Source organism: Calonectris borealis, chromosome 2, assembly GCF_964195595.1.
Source record: "Calonectris borealis chromosome 2, bCalBor7.hap1.2, whole genome shotgun sequence".
Classification (NCBI taxonomy): Eukaryota; Metazoa; Chordata; class Aves; order Procellariiformes; family Procellariidae; genus Calonectris; species Calonectris borealis.
The window spans coordinates 140,204,236-140,226,340 of record NC_134313.1 but is presented as its reverse complement, the minus strand read 5'-3'; the positions used below and the strand labels follow the sequence as shown (position 1 = coordinate 140,226,340).

The following is a 22,105-nucleotide window of genomic DNA, read 5'->3' as shown; positions in this document are numbered from 1 at the left end:
CAGAAGCAAAATCTTTGGAAGGAAATTTTTTGAGACATCTGTGTTTTTTAAGAATAAAGTAATATATCTCCTGAGAATCTCCTTGTAGGAACTCTGGGAGCCATTGCGCAGTCAGCCTTTTTCCCATGATGGAGGCTTGTAATTTGTCACAGTCTACACAACCAATTTGAAGCTTTTAACTCTGCTTGCGTTAAGAGCTTGACAGTGACCTGCCCACTCTTTCACATTTTTTTTTCTTTGTAATTTCAAGAGACCCTTTCTATTCCAACCCAAGATCTGCGTCTCCTGGAGGAGTGAAGAATGCTGCCTCACAGAGGCAGCCAGCCAAGCCAGTTTAGAGGAATAAGTTAGGCTTAAATTTACACTTTGTAGATTGTAAATCAATAGTTTGGTCTCACTTCCCACAGTTTGGTGCTCTTTGCTAGGTTGCCTCCTAAGTTGCAAATATTCCTTTCAGAAAATTTCAGAGCTGCTGTAGAATGACTCCTCCCTCTACACTAACCAGGCACTAAAACCACCTAAACCTCTGAATTTAAGGAAGTTGTGAAAACTTGTACAGGGGCTGCATATTCCTCTGCTTTCCCTTTGCAGATATCAAACTGAAATAAAGCTTGCTGCTTTGTTGTTTTGTTTATTCAGGCAGGTGGTGTTGCCTCTGGATTTAATCATGTTGTTACTAATGATCTGAGTGCTCAGAGGCTTCTGCATATCAAGGGCCGGAGAGTTGTAAGAGCCACAGAAGTCCCCCTGGTTTGGACCAGCTTCAACAGAGGAGATTGTTTCATTATTGACCTCGGAACTGTAAGTCTTCCCTAGAGCAAAACACACTGAAAAGTAAGAGATGCAGCATCCCTTCTAAGGCCTGATCATCCCCTAAAATGCACACAACTGATTTTGTCACTCATCCAAACTGTCAGAAAGAATCTGCATTAGAAAATCAGCTTTAGTGTCACAACACTCTGAAGGTTCAAAACTGCCTTAAATGTTTTCTGAAGTATGCACAGATTATCCTTCAGGAAACGGTTCGCTTTCCCACTCAAGGCATTGAGATTTTTTACTACTGATGTTTGAACCTCAAGCTGTTCACAGTAAGTCCTGTCTGACTTTGACACTATCTACCAGCTGAATGAGATCAGTGCTAGGGTTCAGAGCAGAACACAGGTTGGACCTTTCTCTTAAGAGCATTTCTTCATATTCATAAAACTTTGGTTGTGACAATTCACCCTAAAGAAAGAGCTGCAAAAGAAGTTCTCATAATAAACTTGTCATACCATGTGTTATAAAACTACTTGAGTATTTCAAGACATCACTTGAGAAGCAGTCCCATACTTCAAGGCTTTCTGCTGAAAGCAAATAGAGAGACTTAGCGGAGAAGTGTATGGACAGATAAAATAATTTTGCTTGCTTCAGATGACTTAATGTGTAGTACTGTCGCCTTAGTATCAAAAAGTCTTAAAATGACTTCTAAAAGTAGCAGCTGGCATGTAGTCTACGCTAGTTAGATGCTAGTTATCAGTTTGAAATTATTCCCATGCCTGATATGCTGACACATATAAAATTAAGAGCATTTGAAAGAAAATAGTTTATCTGCAAGGCAGCAACTGCACTTGATCTTAACTGGAATGCTTCACAAGGAAGTGGTCAGCAAGATTTCAGAGAAGAGTTCCCTGACCTGTTTAAAAGAGGAGCTGTTCTGAACTCATGTTACGGGTATGGCTGTTTCTTCTGAAAAGAATCCCCTGGTGTGATAATTGAAGATATGGGTATCAAGTAGCTATATTGATTATGTCTGTTAGAATTTTATCATGCTTAGCAGCCTTCAGCTAGAACAACAACCGGTGTTTTCCTAGTATTATCCTATTCCTCTTATGGCACTGTGGTCTAATCATCTGAAACAGCCAAGTGATCAGTATCCAAACAGCTATCTCTCAATGTCACTTTGTATTTAGGATGCATAGAAGACTCAAATCATCTATTCCCTTTCAGAGTTAACCCATGGGAGATGGGAAAGTTGGAACTAAACATTGATAGAAAGTGCTGCTTTTGCTGTCAGGCTGTCACAGGGCTTGAGTTTTCCAGTTTGGAGTTAACCTCCCATGGACACCCTGTGGAACTGGGTGTACTCCATGAATGTGACTTGTCCCAACCCTTAATGTGCCACAGTTACCCAGTTCACCTAAAGTAATTACTCAGGTCACGCTGCAGACATGGTAATGACACTGATGAAACGCACTATGGGTATATAGTGGTGTTACGTGTATAGCTTGGGGTTCATCCCTTTTGATGAGATTTGTTGAGAGGAGAGCACTGTCACTAAGCAATTTAAATGTAATACGGCTTTAGAGTCTTGATTTCTAATATTGAACGTACATTGTGAGCCTTTTTCTTTTTTAGTATAGCATCACTCTGGTTTCTGATTTCCGGATTGACAAGGCAGAGGTCAAGCAGCAATGCAACCCTGTGTGTTTGTAGGAAGAAAGATTAGATATGAACAACATCTAGATCTCTTCTTTACCAGGCTATGGGAAATGTCAGTCAACTCACATGACTAGTAACAGTTCTTGGTCTTGCCATGTCAGTGGTATACCAGGGATGGTTTTCTTGGATGTATTAACGAGTTAAGGAAAAAAGTGCTTCAGCATCCAGACATTTGTAGTAATTTCATCATAGGTTATTATATAAACCAGACCTTTCTTGCAGGAGAAAAGGCAATGTGTGACGTACTTCAAGATGAAGATATGTAAGTCTATGAAGTGCCTATAGGTGCGGTAGAAAATACCACAGTGGAAATCTTGAGCAATTTTTATAAGAACTATAATTCAAGCTGAAATAACTGTATTTCAGATTGAAATTTTCCATGACTAGAGGTCCGTTGTAAATGGGTGAATCTTTACAGGAGCTCTTAATTGAATTTAGGGGTCCTTTAAAAAAGGAAAAAAAAAGGATTTTGGCTCAAGTAGATTCCTTTATTTAATAACTGAAATAAAATGAATCTTAAATAGGGTTGCTCTTGGGATTTATCACAGGGCACTACTGAATCATTGTCTGAGAAGGCAGTAATTGCATAAAATAATGAGCTTATGGTCAATGCTCTTAATATCAAATTATTGTAGCATGTCAAATAAGATAAATTTCCAAGACTTACTTTTCCCAGTCTCTTAGCTAACCAGAAGGATGGTCTCCATGTCACTGCAAAACTGCTTGTGCAATCCATTTCCTGTTACATTTTATCAAGCCACTTATCTAATACAATGAAAAATAATTTCCATTTTCCCACTGAGCTCAGTTACAGCAGTATTTTAAACCTGTGGTTTGAATAGATAAGGGAAAATTAAGAAAGGTAATAATTATCAGAAATAAAATCATTAAAGTCACTAAGGTTTCCCTCCTGGTGATAATGCCTTTGTGTGCATTTCCAGCTAGCTTCATATATTTACAGTTCAGGTTCTAATGATTACCTCATACCTAGATATGCTACTAAACCACATATACAGCACTTCAAATATCCTGCCCTAGTCTTATCTTGCCTCCTTTGAACTCTCTAGGCTGGAACAGAAAATAGCTGCAGATGGCAGAGAAAACACTGTCTTTGATATGAGGGCAGTTATTAGCTGTGGGTGATGTGCAAAGACCTTTTATTCAAACAATCTGTTTGAATAAAACAGTGCTGTGAGTGCTGTGACATGAGTGCTGTGACCACCAGACTGATGTTCCAGTGCAATGAGTGATCCAGGAGGGTGCCTGGGGTGTCAGACCCTGATTTATGATTATTTTTATATTTTTTCTACAAGAGATTTCCATGACACCTCCTTGATGAACCTGGGAATCTCCCTGTAAGGGAGCCTTAGGGACAGGGCAGGTAAGACAAGTGCAAGGCAGTTGCTGAGAAGGTTTCGTACAGGCCTGGAGTAAAGCACACCTTACCTTGTCAGGTGCTGCTTAGTGCATCCTGTCCTGGCATAGCTGTGCTCAAGCCCGCCCAGAAGCGGTGGTCTTCTGCCACACTTCCAATCCCGTCCTTTTGGCTGGAGGGTGCTGAGCTCTTCCTGGTGTCCCACCTGAGAGGCACCAGGATGGGTTTGGCAGTTCTTGGTGGCCATAAACTGTCTGGCCTTGCTCTATGCTGGCCCCTTTACCTCCAGATGCAGCTCTCCCTGCATCACCCCATCCTCCAACCACCTCCTGTTAGCCACATCCCTCTTTCTTCCTCCATCACCAAGACAAATTCTCAAAACAGCAGGAGCATGAGAGGGGATGGAAAATGACCATGGAAGGGAAGGAAAAAGATTAATCATTGTGCCATTCAGTGAATAACATACACACTGTTTCCCAGGCTATTTTAGTATTATCCAGATGCATATGTTAATATAGCTTATATATGTATATTTCTGATACGATGTGCTAAAGACTTTAATCTCTTTTGTCAATTTTCTTAGTGATTGGTTTAAAGCAGGAAGGAAGCTTAACAGTATTGTGAAGTTCACCTTAGGTACATTGATGTATGCTGGTGATGTACCAAATGTGAATGTTGAGACATTGATAATTTGGGTAGTTATCAAAACATGGAGCAGAAGTAATAGGAGTACAATAAAACAACATGAAGTGATCAGCTGATTTTATTGAAAGCTTCTCAACTCAGTTTGGGAAGCTCTCCTGTATGAAGACTGTCTAAAGTTGTATCCTTAGTGACCAGCAAAATTAGGAGACAGTTGTTAAAATAAGGGGTGGGGGGGATGTGTGATAAGTACCAAGCAGTTCTGAGCTTGGGCCTGATTGAGGCTGGAAAGTTTTGTCAGCACAATCAAAGTTCTGCTAATGAAACGTGACCCTTCTTCCCAAAAGAAGAATGCAGATGGTGAGGTGATAATTATATCTCAAGTTAAGTGAAGACTGAAGGTAAACTGCACTCAGTTGTCCATGCTTCCTCTTTCTATAGTGGTGCTTATAAACTGATTTATAAACAGCCAAGAAGTTGCTGATTTGAACTTCAAGAGCCTGCGGTGTGCTTAAAAACAACTTGTGCCATCCAGCAATCCATGTATGTACTTCTCAAGGGTTCCATGAACCACAAATGAAAATTATGATGTTGGAACTCAAAAGCATGAGACTGAATAAAGCTGTTGTGATCATGTATCTGTCAGTATGCTCCTCGAACTCCTGACATAATAGGTATGTCAAAAGGAAGAAGATTGCTGTCTTGCACAAAGACACTAGAAAAAAAATACATCAAACAAAAAGGCTGGCTTTTTATGGTGGCTGCTGTTCATAAAAACTGTTAGCTTGCTATAGATTAAATTATGTTTACGAAAAAGAAAATTAACTTCTGCTTTTTAACAGTAAAAGATCAGGAGGACAGATACTAAGGGGTATGATTCAGCATCACATTGCAACCTTAAGCACAGTTGTAGTTTTGCTTGCTTCTGTAATCTCCCTGCCTTCTTGCCTGGACTATCTCTTCTAGGTGGTTTTGCTTCTCTTCCTTTAGAGAAACCAGTTCACAATCAGCATATTAATTGCTTTAGTAAAGTCACTGTTTGGGTATAAACAGGACTGGAAGAGCAGATTCTTGCATGTTGGAGTTTATCACTGTAAGTTTCTCCTAGTTGCTTTCCCTGGCACTGACAACCGACTAGTCATGTCCTTTTTCCATGTTTTTCATTCATATGTTTCTCCTACAACTAACCTCTTCTCCATTTTTTCCCCAGCTGAGAGTTAAACTATTGCTCGTGCTGTAGCAAGGAGTTGCCAAACAAGTAGCAGAGCTTGAAGAACTAAACTGCTTTAGTTCTTATTAACTTTATGGATTTGTTAACAGCTTAAAAATGTGGTTATATCTATGCACAGTGTATCTGAGTAAGCAAGCATCTCATTTTTCTGTAAATCTGTGAACCAATTATTTTTACAGCTCCAGTAGTGTAAAACTCCAGCATTCTGGAAATTGTTACGGTCCCAAAGACATCAGATGGAGAAAAATAAATATTAAGGCTTTTTTTCCCCCCACTTCAGTTAGAGTATTCCGGGGGTGTAGTTTTCCTTCATACTCTGTGCACTGGAAGGCTTCCCCTCACCCCCACTTGTACGCAGAAAAGTGGCTGAAACAGAGTCCATCATTAAAGCTTCAGGTGGACAGGACATACATATATGCCCAAGGATTCAGTTAGGTTACTTTTCTTCCTGATGCTGTAGGAAATCCAGATGTTTTGCTGCTTGAGCTGCTGTTATTTAGAATGAATATCCTCCTGGTACTCACCCTTTAATGCACTGTGGTATAGTAACAGCTATTCCTAGAATATACTAGCAAAACAGGTGTGAGAGGAAAAATGAATGTATTAAGTGTATGACTGTGGTACATCTGACTTATTTTTATTCTGACAATTTGTTCCAGTTGAATCCAATGGGAGACTGCAAGACTGGTTACAAAGACACTATTGTAATTATACCAGGGCCAGGCCCATGGTGGCCTCAGTAGCATTCAGGCTGAATGAATTCAGAGTTTGTTTTGGATTATCAAAACTCCACAACTTTCAATGGTTCACTGTATTACAGATTCAACAAATGTAAAAGGCAGATTTGATGAATATGTGAAATGATTCCCTCCCCCCCCCCCCCCCCCCGCCTGTATCAAGAATTCAACAGTCAAGACAGGAAAAAACATTGAATAATTTAAGGAGAAAAATGTCTCCAGAAGCCTATATTAGCCTAGTTCAATCCAAACATTCTTCTTAATATATGGCAGTTCCTAAAAAAAAAAGAATGTCAGTGAACTGACAAAAAGTGCTGTATGCTAGTCACTTTTATTCAGTTTTACCGTCCAGTTATTTTCCCCACCATTTGGACTTTCTTTAACAAAGAACTGTTTCAGCTAAAATGAACTCTTGTCTTATCAGAACAGCTGTTTATTAATGACCATGAAGAGAATGGAGTCTCAGCTGAGTGCATGCCAATTATTTTGATAGTAGCATGATATGATATTATAAAAGCTTTGCCAATATTTGTGCATGTTCAATCTGCCTCTAGCTTTGCTAGTTTTTTTTTTCTACTTCCCTCAAGAGGTGGTATCTTAGGTTCACTCACATGTGAGCATTAGGAGTGCAGGCTCCTTTGGGCACTCCTGCATCACAGCTCCTCTCCTCCTGACCCACCTTTCTTTACAAGCCTCATCAGCCTTTCTTCTACCTACCCACTGCGAAACCACTACAGTGGCTTTCTGTGATGTGGTTATTTGCCCAGGCTCTGATCTGCTTCTATGTAATAAACAGAAGCAGCTAAGCCTAAGAGAAGGGAGGAATTCAGGCAGTAATAACTTTACAAACCTTTTCTTGCTTTTAGCCCCTTTTGTATGAGTTGTGGGGGTAAAGAGAACATAGTATAGTGTTTCACATGAGTGCGCAGATTTAGGTGAAGGCCTTTTTTTTTTTTTTTGCACTAAGCCCCTCTGCTTCATAGCTGTGCCTCTGTACCAAATGTTGTGGCTTATAGGAACAGAAGACAACATCCTGACTGACGTACATTAAGTCAGCATAAGTTATGTCATGTTGACATTACAGGATCCACACTATAGATTTAGCTGACTCTCAACTAAAATTTTTTTCTTAATTGAGGTGCAATTACATTCTGGGAGCATGTTCTGGTGTAGATGCGGGCAAAGATGGACAGGTTTAAAGTGCATCAGGGCCTGCCAACAAAGAATGGAGGCACACCACCTTGTGATACTTGGCTTAAAGTCTTTCCTTAATGAAAACTTAATTTTTTATTTTAATATTTTAAGATTAGTGAGACTTAATCTCTTAAACATTTCAGTCTTATTTTCTACCAAAATTGAAGTTTCACAATAAATTTGCTTCAAATTAGAGTTTTGAAACCTACTTAATTTGTTTAGCTTTATAATGTCTCTTCATGTAAGAGAATGCAAATCAGCAATTTCAATATGGGCCTGGAAATTACTAGGTATTTCAACAAAGATACAGGTTTAAAACACTTACATGTTCAGGACATGTTTGTAACTAGAACAAAACTGTGAGTTCTTCACAGATTTAAGCTTCTTGGCTTTTGCTTTCATTGTCCTGGCTAAAATTCACAGGAAGGACACCAGGATGCAGAGTACATTTTCATTTGCCCCCAAACTGAGTAGGTTGCCAGTTGAATACAAAGGTGTCTATGTGTTAGAAGGGAAAATTTGGTTTTATGTCACTTCTGAAATAAGCATTTTTTTTTGTTTGTTTTTCCTTCTTTTGCTCTACATGCCATTTGGGGCTGGAGCAGGAAGGCAGGAGGTGTACTTTCACAATCCCCCTCCATACAGGGAAAAGTGCCAAGGTACTCTTACTCAGAGTTACACGAGCCACGCATAATCATCCTGCCACACACTTCTGTGTAGAAGCTAAATATTGGGTCATTTTTAACGTGCTGTAGAAATCTCATGTGACTTGCTCAAGGTCACTTTGCAGGCCAAATGCTATCAGAAATAAAAGCAGTGAATCCTGCTACTCTATAACTAGAAGACCAAACCGTGTCCCCAAAATGTGCTGATGAGGAGAGACCTTGCTGTGACCACAGCGTGCATGGCACAGACCCGGTTTGCCTTCCTGACCTCCCTCAGGAGCTCTAGGGTGGTCATTGTGATTATTCATGATAACATTTTCTCACCCTCAGCTGCTAATTGTGCTACTGTGATCCAACAAGTATATTGGTATCAACAACCATTAATATCAGGTAGCAGAATAGCTGTCTTCCATAGCATCTCTCTCAAACTCTGTTAAAGAGATGAAAAAAAAAAATACTGCTAGTACAAACTTCTGAAAATAAACTGGGCTTGGCATAGGAATCACTGATGAATGAAGTTCCTTATTTTTTTTTTTTGAGGGGAGTGAACACTTGAAGTCTATTTTCATTTTAATGGAAACATTTTTTTGTCGGCCTGTCAATTCAAAATAAGGTTAGCAAAACAAGCCTAAAAATAGTGAAGGTGTAGTACAGCTAAGAAATTATGAAAGCACTGAGTGAGCTAAAGCTAAATACCATATTATGGCCCTAGTTGAGCACTATATATATATATATATATAGTCTAAAAATAAATACATGAATAATAAAATACAAGCCAAAAGCTCAGTTGTCTGTTGGACATGGTTAGATAACTAGCTGACTGTATTTCAGGTAAATCCAGATCTAAATATTAGCCTTGTCAAGAAGTGGCTTTAACTTTTAAAAATATCTTTTCCTGGCTTTAAATTGTTAAAAAAACAATCTGCCTAGAGATTGAAACGGGTAAGTTATATCAGGAAGACAAACTTGTAAATATCCAGCTGAACTTCTACCATAAAGCCTCAAAATTAGGTACATTTAAAAATAATTGAGAAGGTGATTTTACTTCAGAAGAGAAAATTAACTAAATCTAAGCTCCTGAAAGCTTGTAGCACTGAATGCTTAAGATATTTGCTTAGTGCTCACAGTAAATACAGTAAAATATTATATACTTTGGGACACTTTCATGACTTGTGGCTGGTCACTTCCTTCTGTTAGATTACACAGTACGTGAAGTTTAGCTTTCAGGGTTTTAATAAAGAATACTGTCTTTATTCTCTAGTGCTGAAAAGAATCAGATTCTTTTTCTCTAGCTTTTAAAATCAATATTTTTTAAATAATCGGGGAAGATGGAGCTTATAGGAATAGTATGGCTCATCCATGTGAACTCCAGATCAAGGATGTTTTCAGACACTGCTTGTTGATTCAAGTCTTTTTATGCAGCAGGAGAAAACCTTACCACACAAGGTTTCTCAAGGTTACAGCTAACAAAATTTCATATTTATTTATTTTAGTTTAGGACAAAGTATTAGGACACATTATTTTGTGGGAATGTTTCTGTAGTTTAAGAATGTGGACTCCATAAGGAAAATAATGACGTTTGCAAATCAAAAAGTCTAAAATCCATTACTGTAGATTACTAAAGGTCTTTCTCCTTCCTCAGGCTGATTTGAAGCCTAGAGCCAGCGGACTATAGGAGAGCTCAGTAGAGTCACTTGCTGATTGAAGGCAAACTGGGAGAATATGCTGTGAATGCTGGGTAGCTAGGGTGCACTGTGCAGTGGGACCTTCAGGAGATGCTAAGAAAAGAAAATGTGAATTTATTGTCTGAGAAGTAAAAGTCTGTATAATTTGCAGTGACAATTTAAGTCTTGCAATATCCTTTGTGGTCAGTACAGCAAATACTATTAATTTCGTAGATGAGAATACTTGTTTGAGATTGCACGGCCACTTACCAAAAGACCAGGAGATGGCTGACACATACGACTGAAACGGAACTCCCTCTGGGGAGGTTGGCCGGGGGGGGCGGGGCCACTGCTTGGGAACTGGCTGGGCATTGGTCAGCAGGTGGTGAGCAATTGCATTGTGCCTCACTTGTTGTGTATTTTCTTTTATCTTTATTATTATTTTCCCTTCCTTTTCTGTCTTATTAAATTGCCTTTATCTCAACCCACGAGTTTTACCTTTTTTCTGATTCTCTCCCCCACCCCACTGTGGGGGAAGTGAGCGAACGGTTGTGTGCTGTTTAGCTGCCTGCCGGATTAAACCACAACAGTCCTTTTTGGTGCCCAACGTGGGGCTCGAAGAGTTGAGATAACGACAGATCTGACCACAGCATGTTAAACCAAATGTGTTATAAGCATTCATTATTAAGTTAATAGTCGCTGGTCATGATGTTGATTTATTTGCTCTCAAAGTTGTCATGCTGGCTCTCAAAGTTGTGTTATGTAACACCTTACTTGCTGTATAGTTTCCCTGTTGTGCTGCTTATCACTTCTGGGGGCTGGATTAAGGTTATCATTTTGCTGTACTGTGTAACACTGGCTTATGATATGATACCATTACTGGTTGTGAGACTAATCTGGTATTTGTGCTCAGCATTGCCATCGTCTCAGTACTTTGGGAACTATCTCTTGGAAACTATTAATAATTACACTTTCTATCTTTTCTCCTCATAAATTGGTGAGCCAATTTATGGGGGAGACAAGGGGGGACCCTTTTCCCCACTCCTTCGCCTTCCCCTTCTCCTCCAGGCTAGTTGCAATAGCTCTTGAGAATTTTGAATATCCTTGGGATGTTCAAACTAGCATGTTCCTGTTGCTATGTCTCCTGAATGTGTTTCAGGTCTTGTTTAAGGTTAAACAACTATTTAAGAATACCACCCAGAGACAATGGGCATCTCCAATGTTTTGGAACTTCACCTCTGAACAAAGGCAGAATCCTGAAAAACTAGCAAAATATTTGGAAAAAGCATGCTGTCACCCTGGCAACTCCAGAGAGGCACAAATCACTGCAATGTGCTGGGGCCTGGCCCATGCCTACCGAGCCCTGTTCAACATTATTCAGTACCCTCAAGGGGAAGAAAAGGTATCTGGATCTGTTGACAAAGCAACAGGCACTGCGGCTACTCCAACCCTGGTGACAGGTACTGCAGCTGAACCAGAGAACCATCGTGTGCCGGTATCAGTCTCCTCTTATACACAAGAAGAAATATTGGATGTGAAAGTCAGCTTGTTTAGTAAGGAAAGAAACTCCTACTAAGAAGGGGAAGGAGAAAGGAGTGGATGAGGCAGGCTACTCCGAAGCAGAGTCATCACGAGAAGAGGAGGAGGAAGAGGCAGGACTCATAAACGAGGCGATAGGCACCCGATCCCTATACTGGAGTGAGCTGCGAGATATGTGAAAAGACTTCAGCTGTCATCCAGGCGAGCACATTGTCACCTGGCTGCTCCGATGCTGGGGTAATGGGGCCAGTAGCCTGGAATTAGAGGGTAGGGAAGCCAAGCAGCTGGGATCCCTTTCTAGGGAAGGGGGCATTGACAAAGCATTTGGAAAAGGGGCACAAGCCCTCAGCTTCTGGAGGCGACTCCTGTCAGGCATGAAGGAAAGGTATCCCTTCAAGGAAGATGTTAATGTCACCCAGGCAAGTGGACCACCATGGAGAGAGATATCCAGTACCTGAGGGAATTATTTGTGCTGGAGGTGATTTATGATGACCTGGACAACGAGCAGTTACTCCAAGATCCAGATGAAGTCAAGTGCACACAATCCATGAGGCAGAAGTTTGTATGGAGCGCACCAGCATCATATGCCAACTCATTGGCATTAACGACCTGGAAAGACAGAGAAGGACGAACGGTGGATGAATTAGCTGGCCAACTCTAGCAATATGAAGAAAGTCTCTCTCCCTCCCTGCGGGCCTGCGTCTCCTGTGGAGAAACTGTTTCGGGAGTTCCAGCAACTCAAAGACATGTCCCCACGTGTACGGACCAGTATCTTAGCCATTAGGAGTAAGCGTCCCTCTGCTCAAAAGAGAGGATACAGACCACGAGCAACCCTGTGGTTTTACCTGTTTTACCTGCGTGACCACGGAGAGGACATGAGGAAGTGGAATGGAAAACCCACCTCAACCCTACAGACATGGGTATGTGAGTTGCAAGGAAAAACAATCACAAAAGGGGGTTCTTCCAGGAAAACTGCCGCTCCAGTTTCCAGTGGGCAGTTCTCCAGACAAAGTAGAAGGGCTGATTCCACTTCCAATCTTAATAAAGGGACTTCTGATTCATATTTACAAGAAGTGGGTAGTGAATATGATGATCAGGACTAGAGGGGCCCTGCCTCCCACCAGGTGGAAGAAAGGGACAACTGGGTTTACTGGACTGTGTGGATTCGATGGCCTGGCACATCAGACCCACAGGAGTATAAGGCTCTAGTAGATACTGGTGCACAGTGTACCCTCAAGATATAGAGGGGTATAGATACCATCAAGATATAGATACAATCAAGCTATAAAGGGGCAGAACCATTTGTATTTCTGGAGTGACAGGGGGATCCCAAGAGCTAACTGTATTGGAGGCTGAAGTGAGCCTGACCGGGAATGAGTGGCAGAAGCACCCCATTGTGACTGGCCCAGAGGCTCTGTGCATCCTTGGCATAGACTACCTCAGGAGAGGGTACTTCAAGGACCCAAAAGGGTATCGGTGGGCTTTTGGTATAGTTGTCTTGGAGATGGAGGAAATTAAACAGCTGTCCACCTTGCCTGGTCTCTTGGAGGACCCTTCTGTTGAGGGGTTGCTGAGGGTTGAAGAACAGCAGGTACCAATCGCTACCACAACAGTGCACCGGCGGCAATACCGCACCAACTGAGACTCCCTTATCCCCATCCATGAGCTTATTCGTCGACTGGAGAGCCAAGGAGTGATCAGCAAGACTCGCTCACCCTTTAACAGTCCCATATGGCCAGTGCGAAAGTCTAGTGGAGAGTGGAGACTAACAGTAGACTACCGTGGCCTGAACGAAGTCACGCCGCTACTGAGTGCTGCCATGCCGGACATGCTAAAACTCCAATATGAACCGGAATCAAAGGTAGCCAAGTGGTACGCCACAACTGACATCGCTAATGCGTTCTTCTCAATCCCTTTGGCAGCAGAGTGCAGGCCACAGTTTGCTTTCACTTGGAGGGGCATCCAGTACACCTGGAACCGACTGCCCCAGGGGTGGAAACACAGCCCTACCATTTGCCGTGGACTGATCCAGACTACACTGGAACAGGGTGAAGGTCCAGAACACCTGCAATATATTGATGACATCATTGTATGGGGCAACACACCAGAAGAGGTTTTTGAGAAATGGAAGAAAATAATTCAAATCCTTCTCAAGGCCGGTTTTGCCATAAAACAAAGTAAGATCAAGGGACCCGCACAGGAGATCTAGTTTTTAGGAATAAAATGGCAAGATGGGCATCATCAGATCCCAATGGATGTGATCAACAAAACAACAGCCATGTCCCCACCAGTTAGCAAGAAGGAAACACAAGCTTTCTTAGGTGTTGTGGGTTTTTGAAGAATGCATATTCCAGATTACAGCCTGATTGTAAGCCCCCTCTATCACGTGACCAGGAAGAAGAACGATTTCAAATGGGGCCCTGAGCAACAACAAGCCTTTGAACAAAGTAAACGGGAGATAGTTCATGCAGTAGCCCTTGGGCCAGTCCGGGCAGGACAAGATGTGAAGAATGTGCTCTACACCACATCCGGGGAGAATGGTCCTACCTGGAGCCTCTGGCAGAAAGCACCAGGGGAGACTCGAGGTCAACCCTTAGGGTTCTGGAGTCAGATACAGAGGATCCGAGGCCCGCTACACTCCAACTGAGAAGGAGATATTGGCAGCATATGAAGGGATTCGAGCTGCTTCGGAAGTGGTTGGTACTGAAGCACAGCTCCTCCTGGCACCCCGACTGCCGGTGCTGGGCTGGATGTTCAAAGGGAGGGTCCCCTCTACACATCATGCAACCGATGCTACGTGGAGTAAGTGGGTCGCACTGATCACACAACGGGCCCGAATAGGAAACCCCAGTTGCCCAGGAATCTTGGAAGTTATTATGGACTGGCCAGAAGGGAAAGATTTTGGAATATCCCCAGAGGAGGAGGTGACGCGTGCTGAAGAAGCCCCACTGTATAACAAACTACCAGAAAACGAGAAGCAATATGCCCTGTTCACTGATGGGGCCTATCGTCTTGTGGGGGAGCATCGGAGGTGGAAAGCTGCTGTATGGAGTTCTATACGCCACGTCGCAGAAACTGCTGAAGGAGAAGGTGAATCGAGCCAGTTTGCAGAGGTGAAAGCCATCCAGCTGGCTTTAGATATTGCTGAACAAGAAAAATGGCCAGTACTTTATACTGACTCATGGGCATGAGGGCAAATGCCCTGTGGGGGTGGTTGCAGCAGTGGAAGCAGAACAACTGGCAGCGCAGAGGTAAACCCATCTGGGCTGCTGCATTGTGGCAAGATATTGCTGCTGGTTGTAAAAGTACGTCACGTAGATGCTCACGTACCCAAAAGTCGGGTCACTGAAGAACACCAAAACAACCAGCAGGTGGATCAGGCTGCTAAGATTGAAGTGGCTTAGGTGGATCTGGACTGGCAACATAAGGGTGAATTATTTATAGCTTGGTGGGCCCATGACACCTCAGACCATCAAGGAAGAGATGCAACATATAGATGGGCTCGTGATCAAGAGGTGGACTTGATCATGGACGCTATTGCACAGGTTATCCATGAACGTGAAACGTGCGCTGCAATCAAGCAAGCCAAGTGGTTAAAGCCTCTTTGGTATGGAGGACGATGGTTGAAATATAAATATGGGGAGGCCTGGCAGATTGATTATATCATATTCCCACAAACCTGCCAAGGCAAGCGCCACATGCTTACAATGGTGGAAGCAACCACTGGATGGCTGGAAACATGCCACTGCCAGGAACACCATCCTGGGCCTTGAAAAGCAAGTCTTATGGTGACATGGTACCCCAGAAAGAATTGAGTCAGACAATGGAACTCATTTCCGAAACAATCTCATGTAGACACTTGGGCCAAAGAGCATGGCATTGAGTGGGTCTATCACATCCCCTACCATGCACCAGCCTCTGAAAAAATTGAGTGATACAATGGACTGTTAAAAACTACACTGAGGGCAATGGGTGGTGGGACATTCAAGCATTGGGATACACATCTAGCAAAAGCCACCTGGTTAGTCAACACTAGGGGATCTGCCAATCAAGCTGGCCCTGCCCAATCAAAACTTTTACATACTATAGAAGGGGATAAAGTCCCTGTCATGCACATAAAAAATATGCTGGAGAAGACAGTCTGGGTTATTCCTGCCTCAGGCAAAGGCAAACCATGGGATTGCGTTTACTCAAGGACCTGGGTGCACTTGGTGGGTAATGCGAAAGGGTTGGTAAGTCTGATATGTATCTCCAGGGGATTTGATTTTGGGGAGAATAGCCAATGATTTGAATTGTATGATGTTAATTGCTATATAATACTGTACGTCATCACTTCTATGGTTGCTGTATATCATATCAACGATATCACAGTAAGAATCACCCAGATTAATGAAGAATGAACTTTGCACCAAGCAAAGTGCAGCAGTGATGGAACCAGAACTGGCTTCAGCATGCAGCAATCCAACACCACCCACCATCTCTCCTGCCCTGAAGGACTGTTATGACAGATGGAGCGCAAAGTCATGGACTAAATGAACTCAATGGACATTTTAGAGGAATGGCCCATAGACTTGATGAATGATATCTGTGTGTATATATCAAAAGACAGGAAAGGTGGTGGTGATTAATTGGGATGTACTGGAAAATGTGAGACCTGGGCATGACGTAGATGGTATAGAATAAGGGGTGGATATTGTCCTGGTGTCGGCTGGGATAGAGTTAATTTTCTTCCTAGTAGCTGCTATAGTGCTGTGTTTTGGATTTGGATGAGAATAATGTTGGTAACACACTGATGTTTTAGTTGTTACACTAAGTCAAGGGCTTTTCAGCTTCTCATACTGCCCTGCCAGCAAGGAAGCTAGAAGCTGGGAGGGGACACAGCCAGGACAGCTGACCCAAACTGGCCGAAGGGATATTCCATACCATATGCTGTCATGCTGAACAGAAAACTGGGGAGGTTGGCTGGGGGGGGGGGTGGGGCTGCTGCTTGGGAACTGGCTGGGCATCGGTCAGTGGGTGGTGAGCAATTGCATTGTGCCTCACTTGTTTTGTATATTCTTTTATCATTATTATTATTTTCCCTTCCTTTTCTGTCCTATTAAATTTTCTTTATCTCAGTCCACAAGTTTTACCTTTTTTCCAATTGTCTCCGCCATCCCACTGCAGGGGAATGAGCGAACGGCTGTGTGGTCTTTAGCTGCCTGCCAGGTTAAACCACGACAGCAGCATACACACTGAGATAAGGCAACAGCTGCCTAACCTCTTCAGCTAATTCTCTGTATATGTCTTCTTCCTTTTCCTTATTGCTTCTATAGACTGTGGGAAATAAAGAGTTCCTATTTATTGCTGCTATATCTCTAGTGACTCCTGTTTTCTCACATAATTTAAAATAAGCTCAATTAGTAGGAGTAGGCCAAGATGAGAGTGAGTAAGTTTGCTGAAATTCTCAGAAACTAAAGGAGTCTGTATTTTGGGAAGTCTCCCAAAATTTGAGAGAAGATGGCTGAAGCAGTGCATGGCTATAATAACTATGTTAAAAAATGTGCTCAGGTTGAAACTTTTGACTTTCTACACACTCAGGGCAGTCTTTCATTAATTCTTTACCAAATTCTGTTTCCCTGAGTATGCACAGATATTTTCTTTTCCTGTGGAAAGTCGAAAGTCAGATTTAAGATAAGGTTCAGACCTAAAGCCAAGTATGTCTCCAGATTTTGGATACTTAGTAAGCTGGCAGTATTTAAACCAGAACTTGGAAGCAGACTTTTTTTTTTTCCCTTGTGTTAAGCCTACAGTCAAGTTGGTAAAGGCAAGCTGAAAACCTCACAGCTTTCATTGCGTAACATCTGCAAGTTGAAAGGGATCCAGTTCTGGGAATCTGTGTAATCCTGATGTAAGCTTAAAACTTCGCCTTTGAAGGATGCTTCCGAAGGGAAGGGAACTTGGCTGTGAGATCACTGCGTTTGGGTTTTTTTTGCGTCCAAGCTGGTGAAAAGTAAATATCAGAAGCTACTAGCGCTGTTTCACGTGCAGATGGCATCAACTTTAGCTGTCTTCTAAAAGTTTGCATCTGCTAGTACTGAGAAGCTGTACTTCATCTCTCACTAGTCTCAAGCCACCATTTCAAGTACTGTTAAAAACAATAGTGGTCAGCAGAAATAGCTTAAAAAGCTTTTTTTGAATGAAACAGGTTTTCATCCAAAATCTGAGTTTTATACAGTTGTATATACATCGTAAAACTAAGACCCCAGTAATTTACTTAGTGAGGGCTCTGATTAAATCCTTGTTATTTGCATTGTAGATGAACACAAACCAGTTCAACCTTTTTTAAAGTTGAAAATGACTGTGTACCTTTATTGCTGTACTATTTGGGCTATTTGATAGAATCATGTGAAGAAGAATCCAATGACTTTCCTTCAGAAGAAGGGAAGGGGGGAAAAAAGCAATCTGCCAAGCTGATTAATTTCCTTTGACTAGCTCCTTCCAGCTCAGCCTCTAGCGGCTCTGCAGCTTATGTTCTGCCTCTTCTTAGTAATTTTCATCAAGACTGAAATCTAATTTCTTTATTCTGAAATGTTTTGCATTCGGGATGAGTAATGGGACTTGCCAAAACTGTGGGTCCTTGGTCTGTGGTGCGACTGGATTAAGCGACCTGTCTTAGGCTGGTTCTGGTGGTGCTTCTTCCTGAGAAGTGCCTTGGGAACATGCTCCATTCTGATTGAATTGCGCTTTCCCCGTCATGTGCAGGGAATACCTGTTCACTACCTAGTCAGCCAGATGAGAGGAAGGCCTTGAAGGCCCGTAAGATGATATCTAGGAGTGGGCTACTGCCACCAGAGTGCTCGCTCATCAACATGAAGAGCCGCTGCTGCGGTGTCTGAGGACCTCCTTGTAAAGGTGGCAACCATGATGGGGTGGATTGCCCCTGTGGCAGCAGCTTACTCCTAGCTGCTGCGTTTCCTGAATGGAGTTGTCTCTTACAGATGCATCTCTTGTCTTCATTTTAGTCAGTTCCTGAGGCAGGAAGGGGACCAGGTATATGTCCATCTTCTGCTGGGGAGAAACTTGGTGGTTTAAATGACCAGAAAAACTGCAAATTCCTGTTCTGTAAATCTTTAGAAGTCATTTATAAAGACATTTGTGATAACTGCAGTCAGAAGGGCTTGCATTAATCTGAGTTTAATAAACTTCTATGAGCATTGGATCATCTGTGCACTGAGGAAAAATCTTCCAGTGAAGAAGAGTTTTTATTGAAAACACCTACGTCATCTGTTTACGCTTGAGCTGGTTTTGTGGTTTGATGCAGCAGAGTGTGTGACAAATATCATTATACAGCAAAAAGTCACCAAAATAGAAACTGGACTGAAAGATCTAACTCTATCTTTGAGTAGCAGATACAGTCAGGGTTTTCCTTGTGATTTTTAAATTGCTTTGTTTCTTGCCACAGCACTGCTGTGGCATGCTGTAGCATAGAAGAGGAAATGTCAGATATGAAATAAAAACAATTTGCAGTGGCAAATTTAGGAGTTTCAGGTTCTTTAGGCAATTGAAGATATATCTGTATTTGGGATAAAACTCAGTCAAGCCAAAACTCTCACTATTTTGAGATCGAGCGATCTCCTAATACGTGGATACTAAATTGCATTACATAAATATCTTGCATATTACAAGTATCTAGGTGACTTAGCAAATCTCTTCTGGAAAGTATTTCTGAAAGATGTAGCTTCACTGATGTTCTGGTGGTTTAGATCCAGTAAGATAATTATTAATAAAATATTAATTTCAGAATTTTGTTCAGTGTTGAATCTTATTCCTGATGTCTGTGCTTTTAATTATTTTAGGAAATCTATCAGTGGTGTGGCTCATCATGCAATAAATACGAGCGGCTGAAGGCTACTCAAGTTGCTATTGGCATTCGGGACAATGAACGAAATGGAAGGTCTAAATTAATTACCGTGGAAGAAGGCAGTGAACCAGACCAGCTCATAGAGGTATTGTAATATGCGTACCAGTTACAGACATAGCTGTGAATAAAATGCATTTACACCTCAGGAACTAAATAGGATTGGACTCAAACTTTATGTTCTTCAAGGACTCCAGGAACTCAGATTTAGGTTATGGTAGGCCAGTTTATACTTCTTTTTCCTCTTTACCCAAGCAGTATTAAGTTTATTGGGAAGTAAAGCCTGAGATAATCAATCATCTGAGAATACTTTTTTAAGAACTAATTATTTGCTTTTTTGAATTAGCTGTAGGGTGACTGAATTAACAGCAGAGCTCATACCTGCTCCTCTGTATGAGGAAAGAGCAGCATTGAGGTGGACAGCACCAAACAAGAGAAAATACCTGGCATTACTATGTCTAGGATGTCAACAAATGTAGCAAATTGCATGGAGATGCATGGGGCCAAGCACACTGCTTTGCACCACCACTTCTACTACAAACTCCTATGCACCTAGGCTCTAGTAATAGTGAACCCCTTCCTCGTATGTTTAGAAAGTTTAACCATTTATTCAAAAAACAGAATTCAGATTTCAGAACTGAGCTGATCGAAGTAGGGTGAAAAAAAAATTTCCCAACTTATGGAGTTTTCAGATCTTGAAAAAATTATCGAGCACTGAGTTGTTAGAGGCCACACACTAATAAAAGCATTGTCACTTGGCATTTGTGTGCTAAATTAAGCTTTTTCCGTTCTTTCTCTAAAAAGAAGGAAGAGGGAAGCAAGGTTATAAAGCAGTGCTTCAATAAAATGGAAAACGTACAATTAAAATATTAACTTGTACTTCAGATTAACTTCAGGAAGTAATGCTAATGGTGCATGCAAGGTATGCCATTATTTTTAATGGTGTTTACATTCGGTTTTGTCACATGGAGTATAACTAGTTATTGCCTAAGCAGCAAAACATGCCAGGTGCTGAGCCACCAGCCCTCGGCCATGCTAGCTGTGGTGACGCCTTTGGATGATCTGTCCATCTGTTTGCAAAGACTTTTGCTTATGGGTATGAGTACAGATGTGGCTGGGCTCAGAAGTAGGGGAGGTGACACCCAGTGCACTGGAAATTTTTGAAGGAAAAAAACCAAAACAATCCTCTATCTGGCTTTTTACTTCCTTGTACAGAATTCTCACACCAGCTCTGATGTGGCACATATTTTACACCTATAACTTTTACGAAGAGAGCACAGGTTGACAATTAGAGCCCAACCTCCTGCTCCTTATTTGAATCACGGTATTGGGTTGCAGCCTGCTGCGGGCCACGGCTGGGTGGCACCGTGGGAACCTGCTGGCACGGTCCTCTGGCAGCAGCCTCCTACTGCCAAGCCCATCCCGGGGTTACAGCTCGAGGCTCTTGCACGGGGTTTCCGATAAGCTCACGTGTGAGTTGGGACCATTGACCACAACAGCTGCACTTTGCACCTCTTACCCGACTAAGGTACAGATGCAGATGCAAAGTCAGACTTCTGTGCCGCCGCAGCAAGGACGAGAGCCCGCCGCAGGGATGGCCGTCAGGAGGCCGGCTGCCTCCTCCCCCTGACAGGCTATGAACGGCACGGATATGCTGGCCTCGCCCCTGCATCTGTTTGCCAGACTTTTTCAGCTGTGTGTAACTGTTGTTTTGTAGCAACCTTGACACATGATTAAGAGCAGGAAAAACGCCAAGGCTGCATTTTGATCCTGTAGTGCATTGTTATTGTATCAGGGAATAAATCTTTTCTTCATTTGCTCAGCAGTGTGTGAAGAAGTTTCTGCTTTTCCTTTTGGATTGTGAATATAGAGGGAAGAAAAATGGGTAGTTCAATGCAAGTAGGTTCATGGCTTTTATTGCCACCACTGTAATGAGCCTGATGTGAGTGAGTTTGTCAGCAGCCAGGGCTTACCTTCTAGCCTGCACCGTGCTGGGTAGCCTTGCTTTTGGAAGTGCTGCTCACATAACAGGGTCTGCAGCTCAGCCGTGGCTGTACCAGTCCAAGCTCTGACATGTGCTGCTGATAAGCCACGAGGATAGTTAACCTCACAAATACATAAAAGCTATTAATCCCTGTTCCTGCTCAAATTGTGTCCAGTTCCTGGTGTTCTTCGTTTTGATATCTCCTTGCTGCCACAAAATTGTCTCTAACTTGCTGTAGCACTTGCCCAGGCTGACTGCTCTGAAACTAGCATTGTACTTGTTTCTTCCCTCCACATCAGGAAGGATGGATTTTTGCCATCTCCAGCTTTCTTAGAAAAAGGTTGATTTATTTTCTAGTGAAAAGAATTATGTACTTTTAATATTCATTTTGTCACCTGGTATGTCACTGAAATCAGAATGAGATTTCCTAAAATGATCTCCTCTGATAAATGTCAGGAATGAATTCCCTTCCTATGAGCTAGAAATACATCTGCTTCCGTATCAGTGGCTTAACTTGCTTGTGCAGCGCTGCTAGAAAAGCATTCACCAGGCAGGGGCTGACATACCCACCACGAGTACCAACGTTAAGAGCCGACAGTGATCTTATCCCTGCTCTGTAAACACAGTCGTGACTCCCAGCCAGTAAAGGAAGACTGCTGTGCCTACACCCCACCACTGAGGCAAGACACACAGGCT

The 22,105-nt window shown here is 42.3% G+C and overlaps 1 protein-coding gene across 2 annotated transcripts in view; it reads left to right on the top strand.

Moving 5' to 3' along the window:
• SCIN (scinderin) overlaps nucleotides 1-22,105 on the top strand; it is a 56,225-nt gene that overhangs the window by 5,411 nt on the left and 28,709 nt on the right. For both annotated transcript variants that reach the window (XR_012672667.1, XM_075143662.1), the window contains exons 3-4: nucleotides 640-801; nucleotides 19,364-19,513. Coding sequence is in view for 1 of the 2 variants with exons in the window: in XM_075143662.1 (XP_074999763.1) it covers nucleotides 640-801; nucleotides 19,364-19,513 (312 nt within the window). In the remaining variant the exon portion in view is untranslated. The remainder of the gene's footprint in view (nucleotides 1-639; nucleotides 802-19,363; nucleotides 19,514-22,105) is intronic.